General features: G+C 38.4%; 3 protein-coding genes across 9 annotated transcripts; 2 read left to right on the top strand and 1 right to left on the bottom strand.

Annotated features, from left to right (window-relative positions):
• Nucleotides 1–1,853: 1,853 nt before the first annotated feature.
• On the bottom strand, nucleotides 1,854–6,065 carry LOC131776183 (GDP-fucose protein O-fucosyltransferase 2). 2 transcript variants are annotated; one of them, XM_059092348.2, is made up of 4 exons: nucleotides 5,383–6,065; nucleotides 4,017–4,083; nucleotides 3,176–3,482; nucleotides 1,854–2,403 (listed from the first exon to the last, which is right to left on the bottom strand). In XM_059092348.2, the coding sequence occupies exons 1-4, from the start codon at nucleotides 6,054–6,056 to the stop codon at nucleotides 2,126–2,128; spliced, it is 1,326 nt and encodes a 441-aa protein (XP_058948331.1). In that variant the 5' UTR covers nucleotides 6,057–6,065; the 3' UTR covers nucleotides 1,854–2,125. The 2 variants fall into 2 exon arrangements, with proteins under 2 accessions (XP_058948331.1, XP_058948332.1); XM_059092349.2 differs by lacking the exon at nucleotides 4,017–4,083 and adding an exon at nucleotides 3,907–3,973.
• Nucleotides 6,066–6,799: 734 nt separating this feature from the next.
• LOC131776247 (uncharacterized) lies at nucleotides 6,800–15,604 on the top strand. Of its 6 annotated transcripts, none has more exons than XM_059092414.2 (8): nucleotides 6,800–6,996; nucleotides 8,374–8,550; nucleotides 9,452–9,601; nucleotides 11,062–11,216; nucleotides 11,638–12,132; nucleotides 12,466–13,502; nucleotides 14,034–14,082; nucleotides 14,176–15,604. In XM_059092414.2, the coding sequence occupies exons 3-8, from the start codon at nucleotides 9,455–9,457 to the stop codon at nucleotides 14,291–14,293; spliced, it is 2,001 nt and encodes a 666-aa protein (XP_058948397.2). In that variant the 5' UTR covers nucleotides 6,800–6,996; nucleotides 8,374–8,550; nucleotides 9,452–9,454; the 3' UTR covers nucleotides 14,294–15,604. The 6 variants fall into 6 exon arrangements, with proteins under 6 accessions (XP_058948397.2, XP_058948396.2, XP_058948400.2 ...); XM_059092413.2 differs by having other exon boundaries at nucleotides 8,349–8,550; XM_066173165.1 differs by lacking the exon at nucleotides 6,800–6,996 and adding an exon at nucleotides 7,018–8,243.
• A 643-nt stretch (nucleotides 15,605–16,247) lies between these two features.
• Nucleotides 16,248–18,883, top strand: LOC131776158 (LITAF domain-containing protein). Its single transcript, XM_059092309.2, has 2 exons — nucleotides 16,248–16,568; nucleotides 17,473–18,883. The coding sequence occupies exons 1-2, from the start codon at nucleotides 16,270–16,272 to the stop codon at nucleotides 17,579–17,581; spliced, it is 408 nt and encodes a 135-aa protein (XP_058948292.1). The 5' UTR covers nucleotides 16,248–16,269; the 3' UTR covers nucleotides 17,582–18,883.
• The last annotated feature ends 121 nt before the right edge of the window (nucleotides 18,884–19,004 follow it).

Here is a 19,004-nt window from a genome sequence, read left to right as displayed (position 1 = left end):
TTTTTATAGCAGCTGTGTCTGATTAGATATCATATAATTTGAGCCTAAAAATTGAGATGGAACTTATCTGCACTTCTATTCATCAATATATGAATTAAACACAGCTTCCATGTTGCTGTATGAATAAATCAATAGATAAGAAAACTGATCACAAATGATGTTGAAATATGTCTAAACAAAAGAAACAGAAAGTATATGTAAGTGCACTGCTGACTGTTCTCACTACTTTTGGAAATTTATGGGAATAAAAGATGGACAAAAACATGGGATCTGACATTTTGTCCAAAAGGAGCAAAAAATCTCTGATACCATGGTCACGTATGCATCTATCGGCAGATACATTATTACATTAAGGCAAAGCCCACTAATTATTGAAATGGCACAGAATGCAGCAAACTATCAATAGGGATTAATACTTAGGCTAGGCAAAACTGTTAATGGCAGTTATTAGGCAAGGAAATTGTCTGATGATACTGCAATCAGTTGTTTGACAGTTATCTTCTACTTTCATGTCCTTTAAATAACAGATTGATTTAAGGTGTCAATCCCTTAGCTCTGGTGTCAATGCAGGTTCATCAGTTCAAGCTAGAAATTAGCCCAGAACATTGCAACAATTATCACTGATTGTTCCTGATGATAACCCTTTCAATTGGGGAAGTGACCGAATATGAATATCTCCTTACATTATCCTTATATTTTCAAGCATAAAAGTGATGAGAAGAAAGATAAAATCAGCTACAGGATGTCACCCCAAATTCTTAGATCCAGAATGAAAATAAATATATGGATTTTACAGTGGAAAGTTTATTTTTTATAATAAAAGGTTAAGCTTGGCAACAGTGAAATGGGTCACTCATAGAAGACTGACGGGAAATGTTGGTCAGCATTAATGTAAAAGAAGGTAAGGCAACAAAAAAATCAACACCATACAAAATTGATTTTGTTTTGAATCTCCAGCAGCTTCAACCAAACCCTATCCTTGATCGAGCAGGCTTTCAGGAAACAAGAATCCTTATTTTAAGATTTTAGAGTGAGTAACATTCATCATCCTATAGCTCATTACATACAATCTAGAGAATAAGAAATCTGTCTTTTCTGGCCTCATCCTTTGAGTGAGAAGAAGTCAGCCTCATATGAAATCATGCCGCATAAATCTATTATCTCCAGTTAGATTTTTTTTCACTATCTCTATATGCTAAGCAGGAAATGATAGACTGTGGGCACTCTTGTGAGCGAAAACAAGTAAAATTTTATTCTGAGATCCTCATCATCTTAGTGCAGAGGGCAAATGCACCAATCATGTTCTTACACCCACATGCCCAATTTGATCTAAAGATCAATTCTCCCCTCTGTCCACCAAACACCTCTTACAATTGTAGCTCTAAGAATTTGGTATTACATCAAACAGTATTCCTTTGCTGATATAAGGGAGCTTAAGTACAAACGTTTCTAAGACGCAAATGGCAACTGGAAGTTTTAAGTTCTCATTCCTGATGCTCACTGCACCATTTAGGTCAGCAAAGTTTGGTTCAAAATGCTAAAACAAGACCTTGCCATAAATACCTTGGTGTCAAAGTGCACCAGAACTAGTTTTATGCTTCTTCTGGTTTCCATATGTGTTGCAAAATTGTCTCTACTCAAGTTCTCTTTTTCTATTCCTTCTCATCACCTTTCTCCTTGAAAAAAAATCCATACTACAAAGAGAAGTTCCTTTTTGGTCGCTCCTGGAAATGAAGAGTTAACTCTTTCACTCCCAAGTTCTTTCTAGGTATTCTCCTAACTGTCTAACATATACCGGTGATTCTCTTGATTTTAGTTCAGAGAATTTGGTCTTACATCAATTAACAATTCCACTAATTGATATTTTTCTTTATTCTCATTGCTTGTCTGCTTGACATTGTATTGATATTGTAAGGAGAAATTCTGTCTTGGTCACTCATAGGAGTTTAAGGGTTAACTAAGTGTCTACTGGCACTAATATCTAAAAATTCTAACTACCATCTTGTCTCGCAGAAATGTTTCACATCCTGTTCCCAAAGCAATCCCATAATTTATTAGTTATCTTCTTTTAATGACTGACTGAAAGTTGAATGCAGAAAAGCTTTAAAGTACATTCATCATATTTTTAGTATACTACTCTCCATTTTGATGGTTGTTCACATTTTCCAAGCTTCTTATCTCCACAGAGACAATTAAAGGTCTTGTCACCATGGAAACCTAATATATCCCTTTCTTCATGAATACGAAATGAAAATGTTGATTCACATGTCCCTACAAAGTATTGAGCATGTGCACAAATCCACTGGTCTATTATGGCAACTCCGCCATCACCATAATTATGTAGAATTTCCTTCGGTGGGTCATATTTCACCAGGGGTAGTTTACTCTTCAAATATGTCACCTCTGAAAGACAAAACATTTTACCAGGGCTAATGTTATAATTCATGTATTTTTCACAGGGAAATCAAGTACACTGTTAATAAAAAAAAATCCAAAACCTTTTCTAAACTCTTATTGACATTTTCTGTGGACTCTTAAGGCAAAAGCAAAATCTATTATTGCACCAAGAGGCCAACTCAGCCAGAGCTCATCCCAGTCTCCTCAGCATGAAGTGACTAGGAGTATCACTACTCCTCCCTGGGTGGGATGCCAGTCCATTGCAAGCTTCCTTGCCAGAATTTCATTAGGCTTTCTGATAATTTGCCAGTACCTGTTTATACTCCTGGGTGGTGAGAGGCACTTCTAGCCTGTGAGAGCAAAGTGTTTTACTCAAGAACACAACACGTTGGTGTGGTCAGGTCTTGAGCTGGACGTCTCAGCCCAGCCAGACCTATCAGCCCTGATTCCAGCACACTGGTCATCACACCTCTGCATCCCCCCCTGGACTCAAGGCAGTGCATCAATTTACACAGCCTGATGATGATTTCATTGCTGTGTAAAGTTTGAAAATTCTTTTAAACAAACTTCAAAAATTTTCTGCCGAACATTTCCAACCCATTACCTCTGAAGACCATGGTATGTCACCAACATTATTATCATCTTCCATCTTCTTTTAACAGAGTTCAGAAACATTTGTAAGAGAAAAATGAAGGAATTTTTTGCAGGCTTTTTCTAAACAAATATCCTAATGTTCCAAACTCAAGGGCTTACTTTCAACTAGTTGCATGTACCTCACCTTCTTTATCAGCATCTGTCGCAAGGAATACCATATCAAGCTTCTCCTTTTCAAGAATATCCTTGATCTGCTTGACAGCATTGTCAAGAGATGGAACGCCATCAGGGTGAGCATAGAGAAAATCAGCTCTTCTCAAGTGAACTGCTAAATATGGGCCTCCTTTAGCAGAACCTTCTTTTTTCTGATTCTTGGTCCAGTCTGGATCCATGACTGTAGCATCCCTCTCATCGTCAGATTTTAAGAATTCTCTACGAAACTTGTCTCCTTCATCTCTTAAGTGTTTGGCAAAAACCAGGCTCCTCCTTGCCTGAAACAAAATTAACCCTTCCTAACTAAATGAAAAAAAGACTTAAATTCTGTTTATCAATCAACAATGCTTTAAACCATTAACCCTTTTCACCTTAACATCAGCATATAGATTCTCCATACTTTTCACTATACATTTCCTAAGGTGCTGACAAGGAGAATTCACTTCCCAATCAAGAGTCTCTTCAGTTGCTGATCATTTCCTTTATTCTCTTGTCTTTCATGTGTGATTCAGGGATGATATTGTAGGGAGAAATTAGATGCTTATTACTCTCAGGGGCCAAGGGGTTAAAAATGAAACTCTCTGAACTAGTTTATAAGGAAATGTATAACAGCAAGAAGGGGGAGCAACCAATCAGAAATCGAGAGTAACTACTGGATAGGACAAGATCCCTTCGCAAAAACTATAAGAAAATTCAGATTACCTTATAAAATTCCACCTGACCATAACGAATGTGCATAACCTTTTCAAATCTGTCAATAAACACAGACCTGAAACAACGAAAGAAAATACAGAAAAACTAAGTTACAGTACCTCCCAATAATCCTTTTGTCCATAAATGATGTGCAATACTTCCTCAAATCTCTCTACAAACACTGATCTGTAATGCAGTGAAATAATTAAAAAAGGACACATTAATGACAAGTCGTGAACTCTGTTTACTTTTTTTTGGTGAAAATGTTAAAATGGTTCAAAACACCTTATAGACAATTTTTCATTTTGAATATCTGGATACATTATCCTGGAGGGTTGGTTCAAGCTTAACCCTTTAAATCCCAAGATCTGATGGTTAATTCTCCCATCTAGCTGCTCCACATTTCCTTATAAATTAGTTATCAGAATTTGGTGTCAGATTAAGAGAACAACTTCTACCTGATATATTTGAGTATTCTCATTACCTATATGCGTGACAATGTATGGATATTATAGGGAGAAGTTACATATGAATCACATCTGAGAGTTTAAGGGTTAAGCTCAATCATGTAAGAGTGTGTATGGGATGCTAGTCTGTTAAGGATTTACCCAGTACTTTGTCAATTTTCTCTGAAATTTTATAACCACCTATTTATTCTCCTGTGTGGAGAATGGTACTCAGAGAGTAAAGTGCCTTGCCTAAAAATACAACAAGAAGACCCACACAGGTCTCCAACCCAAATTTTTCAACATTATAGGTAAAACATATATATCAATTGGACAGTGTTGCAAATGAGACTCTTAAAGGTAATAAAGCAAAACAAGGTCATTTTCCTATAATTTTGCCCCCAAGTTTCCAGATCAATACATAGTAGTCTTGGGAATCACATCATTGGTGAAGAAACAAAGAAAATTGAATATTGCAACAATGAAACCCTTAATGTGCACTCATAAACATGTACAATTTCCATTCAAAGTCTGTAGCACTTCACTTCACTTCTTGAACAAAAGTTTTTCAAAAAATAAGAGAGAATTTTGAGTTGAAAAAGTTTATCTCATTTTCAGGTAATAAAAATTTAATTTCGCAGAGATGAAAAGAACCCCATGGAGTTTTGTTTGTACTTTTGTACTGATATTAATTTAATGCATTCAATTTATACTGTAAAGAACTTCAGCTGATTAGTTAGTATGTTGACGACAATTTTCCCAGTAATATTTCACAGTCTACAAATGGAAAATTTGTTTGAAAGCCTCTGTGATGTAAGGTACTTTCCACCCGTTAAGGGAATTGTCTGTAACTCGTCACAACATACCAGCTAAAACAATGAAAGAAAAGTACACGTGTAAATGAATTGATTTCAAGTGCCTTTGATCTCGTCCATTCGACATAAATATTGAACTTTTAGGTTATTGTGACGAAACACTACAGAGAATGGAGCCCAGAAAGTAATTCAAAATAGCGAATTCGAATTAAAGACATTCTTACTTTGACTTGGTTTTCTCCAGAAGTGTAGGCACTAGAATTGCCGAAGTGCCCTGTACAGAGACACATTTAAATTTACGCGCGAATATGTCTTCCATTCCCCAGAAGTAACCTCTGTAATACCCGCTTTCATCTTTGTGGTATACAGGTCTATCAATGCAATCTCTATCGTCTATTTTTTCTTCCCAATGTCCGTCTTTCCACCCTTCAGCGTAACCTTGTAAATAGAGGATTTCATCTATGGCTTCTTCGCCGGTTTCCCTCATGAATTCTTCAAACTCAATGACAGGCACGTAACGATTCAAGCTTTCCAGGTCGAAAAATGTCCGCCAAGGAAGGGCATTTTGTTCGATCACCGATCGCCAGTGGTAAAGTTTTCTCCAAGGCGGAACGACAAGGATCCAGTTCTGTTTTTCTCGCAGAAGCTTCATCATATTTGCCACTCTCATGTACACATCCCGTCTGAGGTTAAATCCTTCTCCAGGATTCACATCATAAAGAAGATATCTCTTATCGAATTGCGTGTCATTATTAGCTTGTAATGATTCTACATTGAGCCCATGTTGACTGGAAGTGTCAAATGCAATAGAATCGTCGTCAATATCCTGACTGAAAACGGCAGAGTTTCCATGATTCAGTAATAAGAATACGGCTAAATATATCCGTCCTACAGCCATGTTGGCAGGACCGCGGGAAAATATTATTGTTTCGAAATCCTCTACAGACAATTCTTCAATCTGATTGGTGTAGAGGAGAGAAAGATTATTGTCAAAATACACCAATTGTCAATCAACACGATAATGAACAATAATTATGCTTTTCCCTTAATACAATATAATTACCTTCTTATTTAAACAAAGTTTCGTTACGACGTTCATGGTAAAGTTACAAAATAAATGCAATCTCATTTCACGTTAACTTTGCGGAAGTTTTATTCAGAGGTTAGTTGCACTTACATGAGGTCGATGCATTCAAATTGGTAAGCGGTGAAAATTTTAAAACTCATTCTTATGATTCAGATCCCTTGTTGACCTCGATTTCATCCTTATTCAGTTGACTTTTTCAATTCATTTCTTCCTTTTTGCTGGTGCTGCATTTCAAACCAGTTTTTCTCTTTCCTCGTTCTTTTTTTTTTTCGTCGCCTTTCGCCTGCATTCTCTTGTCTCTGTTCATTCTTTTATTTCGTTCTTTAGTCACTCATTCATACATTTGTCTATTCATTTCCGGTGTGGGAAAATTGAGGTTCCGTGGGGTGTAACCCATCGGGTAGTCCATGGATCTGTCCGTGTGACGCCAGGCCCTGGGCTATACTAGTTCATCCGGTTTAGGAGAAACGCAGGAAATGAAAGAAAAGCTTTCTAAGAATCAATTTCACGTGGGCTAATAATGAGTCGGTTGGCCAAAGTGCACCGAAACGATCAGTAAAATTACTTTAGAAAATGTCAGTTTCACCTCTTCGTTTTAAATTTCATTCATTCTTCCCGTATTTTTACCTAAAAAGGATTGCAAGATCCCGTATTGTCGGCGGGAATATATTGCTACTAATTCTTACCAGCTACCTCTTTTAATCTGAAGCGGCGACCTGTGCAAGCTGAAGCGAATTGGAAGTACATAGAGGTAAGAATTAAGCTAATACTTCCATTTTCAGACATGGCATTCTCACAATTAATCAAATTCAATTCTACAGAGCAATAATGGTAGCTTTCATGGTAGTTTTAATTGGGATTCATGTGCGTTCAAAGAAGGATCACTATTTCAAAACTGTTTGGAGGTCACCATAGATTTGTGGTTAAACGTTGTAAGAAAGCTTCCTTTCCACAACATCCTCGGAGTAACTTCACTTCATCAAGCCAAAATATAAAGAGGAATCAAAGGCTGGTAATGATTACTCACAGCGATTGAACGGTGCGGAATCGATTTGCTCTAAACGGAAGTGGGCCTTCTTCCATTGCTTTGAGAAGACTCGTTACATTTCGTTTCGCCTTGGTCCCTCTTTTTCTTTTCCTTTTTTTCAAACCGTCCGATGCACAACCGAGACAAGATAATTCGAAGAACTCTGTACGTAACAGAAAACCAGAACTGTGGCAATCTCATTTTTTTCTCCATATCTCTGTCCATTTGCTTCCTAAAGAAAAAAAGCCATTACAATGCACTTTCGCTATCAAAACGGGATTTTCCCCGAATTCCCCGAATTCCCCGAAATTATTCGGAAACCTGCCATCGGAAATGATTGTTTTGGGGGGAATTCTAAATCCATACTTTCACTATGACGTGTTGTGACAAATATCAAACAATGTTTCTCAGAACATATCAAACTCATGGGGTACAAATAGTCTTAACATGAAAGTGGTGACCACGCCCACTTCAACACCCCACTCAAATCGAGTGTAATTTTCGAATGTTTTACCATCGTGCGGATTCTCTACGGAAAAAGCACTCAATGTACCTCTGAAATATTAAACCATAATATTTTGGCTTTCTATTTCGCTAATTTTCTAACTTGAAGGTAAAGTTTTTCCCTCGTCATTTTTACCTTTTCTCCGAGCGGTTGCGTGAAATTAACAAGGCGGTTTTGATCAAAACACGACCGAGCGAAGGGTCTCGGGCGACATCTCTTGACGCAGGCGCAAATTAAAAATGTACCGCCAGAATCAAAAAGAGGAACAAATTTCCTTTGTTTTGATATGTAAAGTGTCGAACAAAAAGTAGATTTACCCTCGTCAAATGGCGTTTCAAAACAGCTGTATCTTCCTCCTTTTGATTTTTTCCTGTTTTGTAAGCGTGAAAGCAGTAGGAGAGGGATCGGGAAACTCAGAAAGCGCTTCGGGAATTAATCTGCCATCGTTTATTTACGAGATAAACAAGTAAGATTTGTGAAGTTCGTTGAATTATGAAGTCTAAATAAATGCCTTTTTTAAGCTTGTTTGCTGGATTTTTCGTAAACTTCCCTTATTAATTTTTCGTCTCAGCTTACTAATCTATACTATTTCAAAGCAATATAAAGACGAAGACGGAGAACCATGAGTCGTTCCTTTCAACAATCGTAAACAAAGTGTTTGAGCAATCAGATGTACGAGGTGTAATAATCAAAAGCGGCATATCAGAAGTCTTCAGAAAGAAAGTATTCTGTCTTCAGAAAGCTGTCAAGAAAGCTAGTAATCGTGGCGGAAGGTAACTAAATGCACTTCTTAGCAAGTTGGAAACGGGCCCTCGGTATCGATTTAATATCATATCGATCTCAATATCATACAGTTTTGTATCTTTCTTCCGTGGATTTGCCTTTCTAACGAGGGTGTATGTTGATTATTCATTGCAAAATCGCTTTGTTTTTATTATTTCCCTCTTTGGCCTGTCCGCCATTTTGAAAATTCGTAACGGAGAGCTTGTGCATTACGTGGGGTTAGTGGTTGCGTACACCTGGAACCGAGAAAAACAAATGTTCGTCGCAATGGGGAAAGAGTTTGATATGTATCCTTGTGCTTTATTCTTATATTCTCCAGAAAATCTTTTCCCGGAAGTGGTTGGTTTCTGATCACTAAGAGGCAAATTTCGCACCAGGTGCATCTCAGTTAAAGTGTCTCGTGAGATTTTTTTAATTTTTGCCACTTGCAAATATTCTTGAATCTTGAAGTTGCGACCTTTCTTCGAAATTTGTGAGAAAACCCATTCAGAAATGGTTAATCCCTGAAGTCTTTACCGAGTTGCTTTCTGACCATTTCAAACTATCCTCAGAATCTTTGCTTTTTTATCGTCGGGGTGTGGGGGGGGTGAGGTTATCATTGTTCCAAGGGAAAGCGTGGAGGGGGGGTAGTCATCGCTATCGAAGCATAAAGGGGATACGATGCGAAGTTGACTGTCAATTGACTGCTAATAAGATTTTTAAAACATTACCGAGCCAAAAGTTTTATCATGATAACACCGAAATCCTCCGATCCTTCCCCACCTCTCCACGTGATAAATACTGACCGGTGCCCATATTCCTTCCCAAGTCATTGGTCTTTGTTTTGTTTTCATCAAATTGGCTGAATAGTAACAAAACCTTTAGCCTCACAGTTTACTAAAGTTTTAACAGTTGATGTTTTCAGTATTAACGTTATTACAACATTACTACAACATGGAAGCTCCTGGAAATAAAGTTGAAGTTTCTAACGACTTAACGGATGGCAAGGCTGTTAAACATCCCAGTGGGACCACTTCAAGTGTAAAAGGTCCTCAAGTCGAGGTAAATTCTTAAAAATATGCCAGATCAGCCTGAAATGGACCGAGACAGCAGCTTACCATGATTGGACGATGAACAGTCAGCTTTCTCGTGCGGCGCCGAAATATTTCCTTCCTTACTGACTTACGCGCATGACTTAACTGGGAAAGAGGGATTATCCTTTGTCAAGTAGTTAGAGCGCTTTTCGATCGAGTGTCGTAAAACCAATCTTAAATTTATCGTAATGGTCAATCAGAAGAAGGGAAATACTTCAAAGAGCCACTACCGATAACTCAAAGTGAAAAACAACAAAACTGCCAAAAGCGCGGGAAGCCGCGGGAAAGCGCGGGAAAGCGCAGGCGACCAAGTCGTGATTAGTTTTCAGGTTTTGCATCTGATAGGTTGAGAAAGTGGCGCGAGTGTTCTGGACCAATCATAGAGGAGGTAAAACTTGGATTAGTTTCAACATTGAGTTGAAAATTTATCTTTTTGATACTGGCAAAATACTCTGCAGGTTTGGGTTCGATAACCGTTTCATGTGCCATTATAGAAGGGTAAGCCGTCTAACATCCTTATACAGTTTCTTTGTCCCGCAATCAACATCAGACATAATGATTTGGTATGGATTTGCACAAAATCGTTACGAACTTATTGCTTTTTTTTTTGTTTCATTTGTCCAGTCGATAATCCCAGATATGGATCCACAACACTGAGTTTTTTTCAACAGCAATAACGAAAGCGACGCGCTGATATAGGTCATCAAAAGCAATTTTATTTTGCCAATAATCTCGGACTGTTGTTAGCAAAAACTAGCAAAATACCTGAGGGCTGGAAAAAGAAGATGATTCCGAGTGGATCGCAGCTGAAGAGTCTTGCATTGATGAGAGGCAGTGCATGGTTTGTTGACCAATCTTAGACCGAAACTCGGTTGATAATCACTCTCGTACTAAAAAACTAATTTAGGTCGTAATTCAGTATCATCCCGGAAATCCGCCTCAAGCGTAGCTCATATGTCGCTTTGTACGTATAGGTAATAACATGATTTCGAGTGCAATTCGCACGAGAAAATTTTTCAAGACAACAAAATTGCATAAGCCTGTGCGGCGAGTGCAGTTTATAGTCTTTACAGGACTAATCACATGATTTTCTCGTGCAATTTGGAAGAAATAAGCACTTGTTAATTTTTTCAGAGACCACAAATTTCACTCACCCTACGGGCTCGTGCAATTTCTTTGGAAAATTTTACTCGTGCTTATTTATTCCAAATTGCACTCGAAATCATGTGATTACCTATACCAACGAAATTTTGACAGTGCGCACATGCTATTTGTAATTTGCACTCGTTTTACAACTTTGCACTTGTGTCATACTTTTGCACTCGTGTTACATGAAAATTGCACTCAGTTACAGCCAATCAGACGCGGGTAATGTTTTATGCACATTATTATCTGTGTAATAAACTTCTCTTGTCTTTGAACCCATAGGCATCTGCAGCCAAAGGAGACTTCACTATCCTCATACTGGGAGAGACTGGTGTGGGCAAGTCCACGTGGATTAATGGTATTGCCAACTATGCAAAGCATGAGTCTCTCGAAGACGCCATGAACGACCCTGATTTCACTGTACTGATTCCATCTAGGTAAAAATATTTGAACGAGAGTCAATGCTCAATTTTGTGTGGCGATCCTCTCTACATGACGAGGCCCGAAAAGCAAAATTTCCGCGTGAAGGTTTAGAACCATGACAAAGATATATGTATTAAATTTTCAACTCCGAATGTTGCACTTCTAGCGTTCTGATTTGTTCATTCAACACAGGTGATCAGCTCGTATTCCGAGTCAACTTATGCGGAAATGCATTGCACCGACTGTTACAGGGCTGAAAAAAGGCTCCAAACATCCAAATGTTCAGGATTTAGTGAAATTTAATAAAACAATTATTCTCTTCGCGCTTGTTGGATACGAGATTGGTTATGGCCAACTCGCCGCTGTTGGCAATTTACCACCTCATATCCAACGCGCGCTCATGAATTATTGTCAAATATTTCATTATTATGCTAGGTTTACTTTCACGAATGAAAGTGGAGAAGGGATGGACATCGCCTTTGGGTCTGCTGATGATAATGAAGTTCTCTCTAGTGGTCAATCTGCCACCCAATTCCCTCAGGAGTACCGACTGGAGACCAGCACCTCAATCTTCCATCTTATTGACACACCGGGCATCGGGGACTGCAGAGGCATTGAGAAGGACAAGGAAAACTTCGATAATATCTTGGCCTTTCTTACTTGCTATGACAAGATCAACGCCGTGGTTGTGCTTCTCAAGCCTAACAACGCAAGGCTGACAGTGGCTTTCAAGTTTTGCGTCTTGGAATTGTTGACCCACCTCCACAAGTCCTTAGTTTCCAACATCATGTTTGCCTTCACCAACTCCAGAGGAACATTCTACAGACCAGGAGATAGCCTTCCAGTGCTAAAAAAGCTCCTCGATGAGAATAGTATCGGGATAGATGTCTCTCCTTCGAATTATTTTTGTTTTGACAACGAAGCTTTCAGGTAATTTGGTGTTTACTTTAAGTAAAGGAGCGCATTCTCGATATATTTCGAGTCATTTTTTGCGCCACAAAAATTACCCTTACGTTACAAACTTCCTCTCAATTTACTACAAAATAGTACTTCAGTGAAACAGAAAATCATAATAGTATGGAGAAGATTAAAGGGAACTGCAGATAACGAACTTAAAAATAGGCTGAATAATTGAAGGTGGACCATTAGGTCGACTTTATTCTCTCGTTCATTGCGAGATTTTTAGCTCGAATCATCAGAATTGAATTTAGTTCATATAGTGAAATCGAGCCAGATTATTAATTTTTTTCACTCCCTCGACAGGTTTCTGGCCTGCCACAAGAGTGAAATTAAGTTCACGGCTGAGGACGTAGATCTCTACGCAAAAAGCTGGGTGAAGTCGTGTGATACCACCTGCAGACTTTTCGAACGCGTGAAGAATATGACGCCTCATGATACTAAGAAGACCCTAAGCCTTAATGAGGCGAGGAATTGCATCATCGCCCTGAGCAAACCAATGGGTCAGGCTGTGGAGCTTATTGAGATGAATTTGAAGAAGATAAAAGATGTGAAAGGCCAGTGCCAGGCCTTTGAAAAAGACATCAAGGACTTCCAGAAGGAACTAAAATTTAAAGGCTTTGAGCTGGAGTTAGAACCCCTTGACTATCCCATGACAGTCTGTGCCGCCCCTGCTTGTAAGAGGTATGTACCCGTCGGCCAATCAGGTCAGCAAAACACCGTTTATGAGCAAGTATGCCATGATCACTGTAATCTCTCAGGAGTTCCAATCGAGACAACCAATAATGACCAGCTTCATGGCTGTTGGGCTATGATTGGTGGAGTGTGCAGACTCTGTGGACACAACTACAGAGAACACATGCATATCCGCTACACAGCCAATGTCGTTGAGAAGGAATTCCTGTCTGAGGAAGCTCAGTCGAAAATCAAGAAGAAAACCGACTTGAAGTCTCAAAAGCAATTGTTCATCAGAGAGTTGGCGACGAACATCCAAGAACTTGAAGAGGAAAAGCAGTTCATCTATCGATGTGCCAGCTACTTTGGTGTCTTCCTCAAGCAGAATGCCATGATTGCCTACAACGACTCCTTTAGCGAGTACCTGGACATGCTGATCAGAGAAGAGGAGATGAAAGAGAAGGTGATTAGAGACGAAGCAAAGATTGCCCAAATGAAGGAGGACAAGAGAACGTATGAGGAAGAGAAGAATGTCATCATTGAAAATATCAAGAAAGTCCCAACGGAAGGCAAGAAAGCAGAGGTCATTCCCATAGAAAAGATCTACGAAATGAGAGAAAAACTTTGTTCTCTGAAACACAATGGAAAGACTCTACGAGAAGCTTTAGGTATGATGCTTACATTCTTCATTTTCTGCTTCGTAGCACTCGTGATATGGGAGCGCAATGTGGGAGAAAGGCTACCCATTACACCTTGCGCACCCTTCCCACTTGCGTGTTATGAGGACGACTGGGTATGAGTCAGGTATGAGGGAGGCTCTAGTGTAGTGCCTGACTTTTTCCTAGTGTTCTTCAGGGCACTCATGGCATGGAAACACATTGGGGGAGAAAGAGCTATCCATTCCACCTTAGGCACCCTTCTACCTACTTGCAATGAGGACGACTGGGTATGAGTCAGGTATGGTGAAGTTAGGAAGCTCCTCGCAAAAAAAAGAAAGACTAACTTACTCACTGCTCATTATGTCCGCTGGCATGTAGGGAAGCAACGAAGACTCATCACCGCTGACTATCTTGACTGACTTTTTAATAGTGTTTCAATGTATTGTGGCTGAGCCTCCCACTTCAGTCTGTGCAGCGCACCACCATGTTTTCCTTGATTTATCACGCATTAATGCGTTAATGTTTCCTTTATTTTTGTAGATGGCATCATTTCAGCCAGACAGAAGAATCACAAAACCAAAGCAGCAAGGTAAGAGCTGTGCATTTATCCCTTTTTTGCTGGATATAAAAGATTTCATAACAGAGTTAATTACTAAAATTCGTCAAATTTATTCCAATTTAGCAAGAGCTGCGTGTATGCCAAAACCAACAATTCCTGGCTTCCTGAAATCTTCAATAAGATAAATCCATTTAGATGGGGAAGCAGAAGCAGAGGCAACTTAAGCATCTCTCAATACTGAAAGATTACATTACATTGAGGAGAAAACAGATTATAATATTCATTTGTGTGTCTGTTACAAGAACCTTTCACGGATGCATTTGAAAGTGACAAAAAAGAAAATGTTTAGTAATTGCTCGGTTATTTTGTTACGCTGGTTTAGTGTAGTTTTCGAATTAGTGTCTTAAAACCAAACCAATCCAAACGGCCAAATAGATTATTGGTAGATAGCGCAAAGAGCTAATCAGAACTTAAAGTAACTGCACGTGACTGGCCCCCAGCGCGGATAAACTGACCTGACGCAAGTGAACAAGTCTTGACCAAGTCACATTTAGTTTTAGCTTGAATCTGATTGGCTGAGAGGTTTCCGTTAGTTTCTTAGCATATTACAGAGCGCGATGAAGGGGAAATTTCCGTGGAGGCTCAGTAAGGACTTGCTCTACTCGGCAAGTAGAACTTTTTTTCGATTGAGTGTCCTAAGATCAAAACCGGGAAAACACGAGTGACCTTGGTGCAATCAGTCATAGTTTTGCGTCTGTTTGGTTGAGAAGATAGCGTGGGTTCTTTTTCACCAATCAATGAATGGTGAAACCAGAGCACCATCGAAATACCTGCGACACTCATTTGAAAATTTCTCTCTTAGGAGAGAACAGTATAGAAAAAAATTAATGTTTGTTTATAATCATGTAATTCTGATTTGAGTGCCCTGTGAGTTCAATGTAACCCCAATCAAACATCCCCTTGAGAATACTTTAAGCTACAATATATTCGGTGCGCTGTCCAGTAATGAACCGGCCATACTAATAATACTCTTTTAGCGACGACTGAGCCCCCTCCATCTTCCCCCACTCCCCCTCCCCCCCCCCCCATGCGAAGAATCATCACTGATCTCTCATCAAAAACGATATATAAGACGATTTTGGTAAGCAAGTATTAAGCGTGGATATGACTCAAATATTTAGACAGATATATATATATATTTTTTTTCTTTTATTTTTTGACACAGTTGTTTTTAATAGTTAGCCAGGGAGTAAAATCCCAAGGAAGTCTGGGTAACTGCAACCACGTTTCGTATAATCCGTAGAATTCGTCCTAAATTTGCTTAAGTGTCGAAGATGACCGCCAGGTTTTGGAGCCAGAGAAACATAATTGACCGCGCCCAAAAAACGTAATTCCACTCCCTTCAAGGGAGCAGAGAAACGTCCATCTGTTTTACGTTCATTTCCCGGAATACTCAGGAACTGCAGTCACTTGTGCCCCGCTATGGATGATAATATGTTAAGCAAAAGAGATTCTTAGGGTAGGGTAAAATGAGTTGAAAATAAACTTTGTTCAAAAGCAACTGACATTCTGAGTTATAAATTTTCTCTGCTTTACGTTCCGTTGAATTTTAGCGTGTGCGTATTTGCGTATTTCTTCCATTCAGACCTCTGTTTCCACGTACCATCTAGCTTCTGGATTTCATTAGAGACCCAGAGCCATAGTTACAATAGTGAGGGTTTGGTTGGGGGCGGTAGCTTTATCTTTACCATACTAGAAGTTTACCGAGAGGCAGGGGCTTTACGGGTTGAGAAGCACGAAAAAGAAATTATGGAATACTCCGTTAATAATTACGACAGACGAAGCAAACTGAAGGTTTTTTTTTTATGATGACACAGCATTCAAACAGCGCATTATCCATATGAATATGCTCTGATGCGCTTTACAACACTTTGCGGGGGACTTTGGCCTTAATAACCGAGAAAAAGGTCCCTTTTATTTGTCTTTGAAGGCATTAATTTCAAAAGAGCGCAATACGGAATCCCGGACTTTGTGACCCATTCAAGCATTCGTCACTGACCAATCAGGAAAGAGGTATTTGTTAGGTACATACTATAAATAATGATACAAACGTCAGCGTTTTTTCGTTTAGATTTAGATATGACGTCAAGTTAGCGCGGCCGAAGTAGCCTGGAAACTAGAACTTTTCCCTTTCCTTCGGCATTACACAACTACAACATGGACCCATCACAACAAGCGAATGTCACCCAGCCTCTTCCACCAGCTTATCCAGGGCCACCAAACTATGGTACTAAACAGACTGGAGTGGTTTATCCCCAACAGCCCGGCTTTCAAGGACAGGCAGGAGTTACAACAATTATTCATACGCAACCAACTCATATTGTGATGGGGATGAGATTTTTCGAAGACCCGACTGCAATGACATGTCCTTACTGCCAAGCTAGTATTGTTACAGGCACCACTTACGTTTCGGGGACACTAACCTGGATTGCTTGTGGCGGTGTCGCACTTATGGGGTAATCTCAAAACTTGGTTCAGATTCTTTTTTCATGTCGACGACCTTTTTATCAAGTTATTGTACAGTAGTGTTTTTTATTATTATTAGCATACTCACTGAATTGGATTTATTTAAATATATTTACCATTAATTCGTTTAATTTTTTATTTCACTTTAAATGTCGTCTTCATGTTGAGTAAGATTGGCGAAGGTTTCGATAGTTTGAAAAATAGTTATTTTTGAGATTGCAGCGGAGGGAAATTTACGGTAAAAAGGGAAAATACATTACTGTTGGTTATTTTGAGGTTGAAACACCGGTAGTTTCGAAATGTGAAAACGTAGAAATATACCGTGATTCATTTAAGTTTTGTGTGACAAAATGTGAACTGGAGTCAAGGCTTACACAGCTGTTGAGCTTTCAACTTGACGAGGTTTTTTTTAACCTTTTTTTGTTCTGAATTTTGCTATTCCGATTACCGAGACAATATTTACGGAGTAAACAATGCAATACTACTAAATACAATCTATGATACCTACAGCAATACTGCTAATTATGTTACCTAACGTACAATAAGGTACTAATTACTCTGTTAGTTACAATACTAATGATTATGTTGTGCAAGGCCCTTCCTTTTTCCCTAATGATCAGTTCTTGTGGTGACCAGCTGCTCACCCTGCTTTGCATTTTTACAGCAATCATTACTTTAACAATCTTTTACAGCAATCTTTTAATTAAACAATTCTTTTATTTCCTCACACAAGAATATTGATTCAATCCAAATGAAATTCAGGGCATTCCAATCTATTCTTGGTCTAGAATAAGGCCAGTTGAACTCAATCCCCCATACAAATGTAGTGATCTTTTAAATAAATAAAGTCATTAGATTTGACTTGTTTTGAAAATTTTTGTTTTGTCCTTGCAGTGGTTGGCTTGGATGTTGCCTGATTCCATTTTGTATTGATGCTCTCAAGGATGTTATCCATTCCTGCCCTAACTGCAACCGTCAAGTGGGTGTCTACCGCCGAGTGTAGCAGGACACCCAACCAGTAGATGCATGACACCTGGGTTATGCTGTGGGGTTGTAAATTGTTATTTAACTCCTATACCCTAAGCAAGTTTCTTGTTCTGCTTTGTGTAATTATCAATCAAAACTATAATCATGCAATATTCTCACATGTGATTGGTTATCAGTAGCACAATTTTTAGCAGTAATAGGACAGAGTATATATCATGATTGTAATTAGATAGCATGATGGCTATAGAACATATATTGCATCTTGCTAGTCGTGCCTTTTCATTTTATAGTAATTGCATCAGCTGATGTGTTTCTACTTATGACTGAATGTCACTGACAAGTGTTTTTTTCTCAAATTTTGTCAGTTTTGATAAACTGGTAAAAGTAGAATTTGTACAATGTGATTAGATGTACTGGACTCAGTAGGGTGTCTTGGGCTAGTAACAGATCCAGTTGTTCAAAGCTGGGTTAAGGTGATCCAGTGTTAGTGTAGAATTTAATTTTAGATCTGAGAGCTTTAAAAGAAAATTGAGCATACTAGCAATTCTTTTTGTCTTTAATTTTATAATTGGATGCTCTAAAAAGAATAGAGGAAAATAACCCAAAAAGGCTTTTGAACAAAGGAATAAAGAAACCTGGATTAAAAGTTAACCCTGCATTAGTGCTCATCGGCCTTCAAACTACTGGGTCTTGGTGAATAGTAATTCTACCTGTAAAAATACTGAGCCCAGTTTTTCAATGAGCAGATAATGTTATTTAATAGGGGCCTTGCTATCTGGTAGTTAAATGCCAACACAACATATTGCGCTAACAATGAGATAGAGATTTTAACCAGTAGATAGTGTTATCCACCCTTCAAACAAGCTTGGCCCTGGTTACTGACAAAAGGAGACTCCCTTTCTTCTTTCAAATTAATTGTATGATCACGGACTGAATCAAACTGTACTATATCTAATTACTGTTATTGACTTAAGACATTCTTCTTTGTGTACACCAACACACCATAAAATTGAAAATGGGAAAATTATTTCTCATGATACATTGCTACCTTATTTCAATTACTTGAATTGTTCAATTTTGTTTTTTTCACTGGTGTGTTAATACTAGGGACAGTGGTAAATTTCAAGTTAAAGAGAAAAATTGATCTCAAATTTTTATTTAATATTTATCTTATCAAGAATATATCTTTTGATATAATGAAGGTTGTATGACAAAATCAAATTACTTTTTCAAGCTTTTAGTTTTGTTTGTTACTCTTAAACTTCTAAACTTCTGTATGTTCATTACTGTGGAAATTAATATGCCATTTTGCTCATTGCGTATATGGTCTGCAAGTTTTTTTTAGTTCTAATGCTGTTTAACATTGTTTGAAGGGTTTAGGGGATTTGCATTTATAGTGTTCTCGCTATTTTGCCGAGTCTGAAGAAATTTTTAAACTG

Source organism: Pocillopora verrucosa, chromosome 10 (genome assembly GCF_036669915.1).
Source record: "Pocillopora verrucosa isolate sample1 chromosome 10, ASM3666991v2, whole genome shotgun sequence".
NCBI classification, from domain to species: Eukaryota; Metazoa; Cnidaria; class Anthozoa; order Scleractinia; family Pocilloporidae; genus Pocillopora; species Pocillopora verrucosa.
Note: the sequence above shows the minus strand (reverse complement) of the source record. Positions and strands in the feature narration are given on the sequence as shown.

Coding starts and splice junctions, on each gene's coding strand:
- LOC131776183 (XM_059092348.2), bottom strand. CDS start 6,056: ATGGCTGTAGGACGGATATATTTAGCCGTATTCTTATTACTGAATCAT. Junction 4,084..5,382: donor CTGGAGAAAACCAAGTCAAA/GTAAGAATGTCT, acceptor ACTGCATTACAG/ATCAGTGTTTGTAGAGAGAT. Junction 2,404..3,175: donor GACAGATGCTGATAAAGAAG/GTGAGGTACATG, acceptor TTTGTCTTTCAG/AGGTGACATATTTGAAGAGT.
- LOC131776247 (XM_059092415.2), top strand. CDS start 9,455: ATGTTTTCAGTATTAACGTTATTACAACATTACTACAACATGGAAGCT. Junction 11,217..11,637: donor ACTGTACTGATTCCATCTAG/GTAAAAATATTT, acceptor TTATTATGCTAG/GTTTACTTTCACGAATGAAA. Junction 12,133..12,465: donor TTTGACAACGAAGCTTTCAG/GTAATTTGGTGT, acceptor CTCCCTCGACAG/GTTTCTGGCCTGCCACAAGA.
- LOC131776158 (XM_059092309.2), top strand. CDS start 16,270: ATGGACCCATCACAACAAGCGAATGTCACCCAGCCTCTTCCACCAGCT. Junction 16,569..17,472: donor GGCGGTGTCGCACTTATGGG/GTAATCTCAAAA, acceptor TTGTCCTTGCAG/TGGTTGGCTTGGATGTTGCC.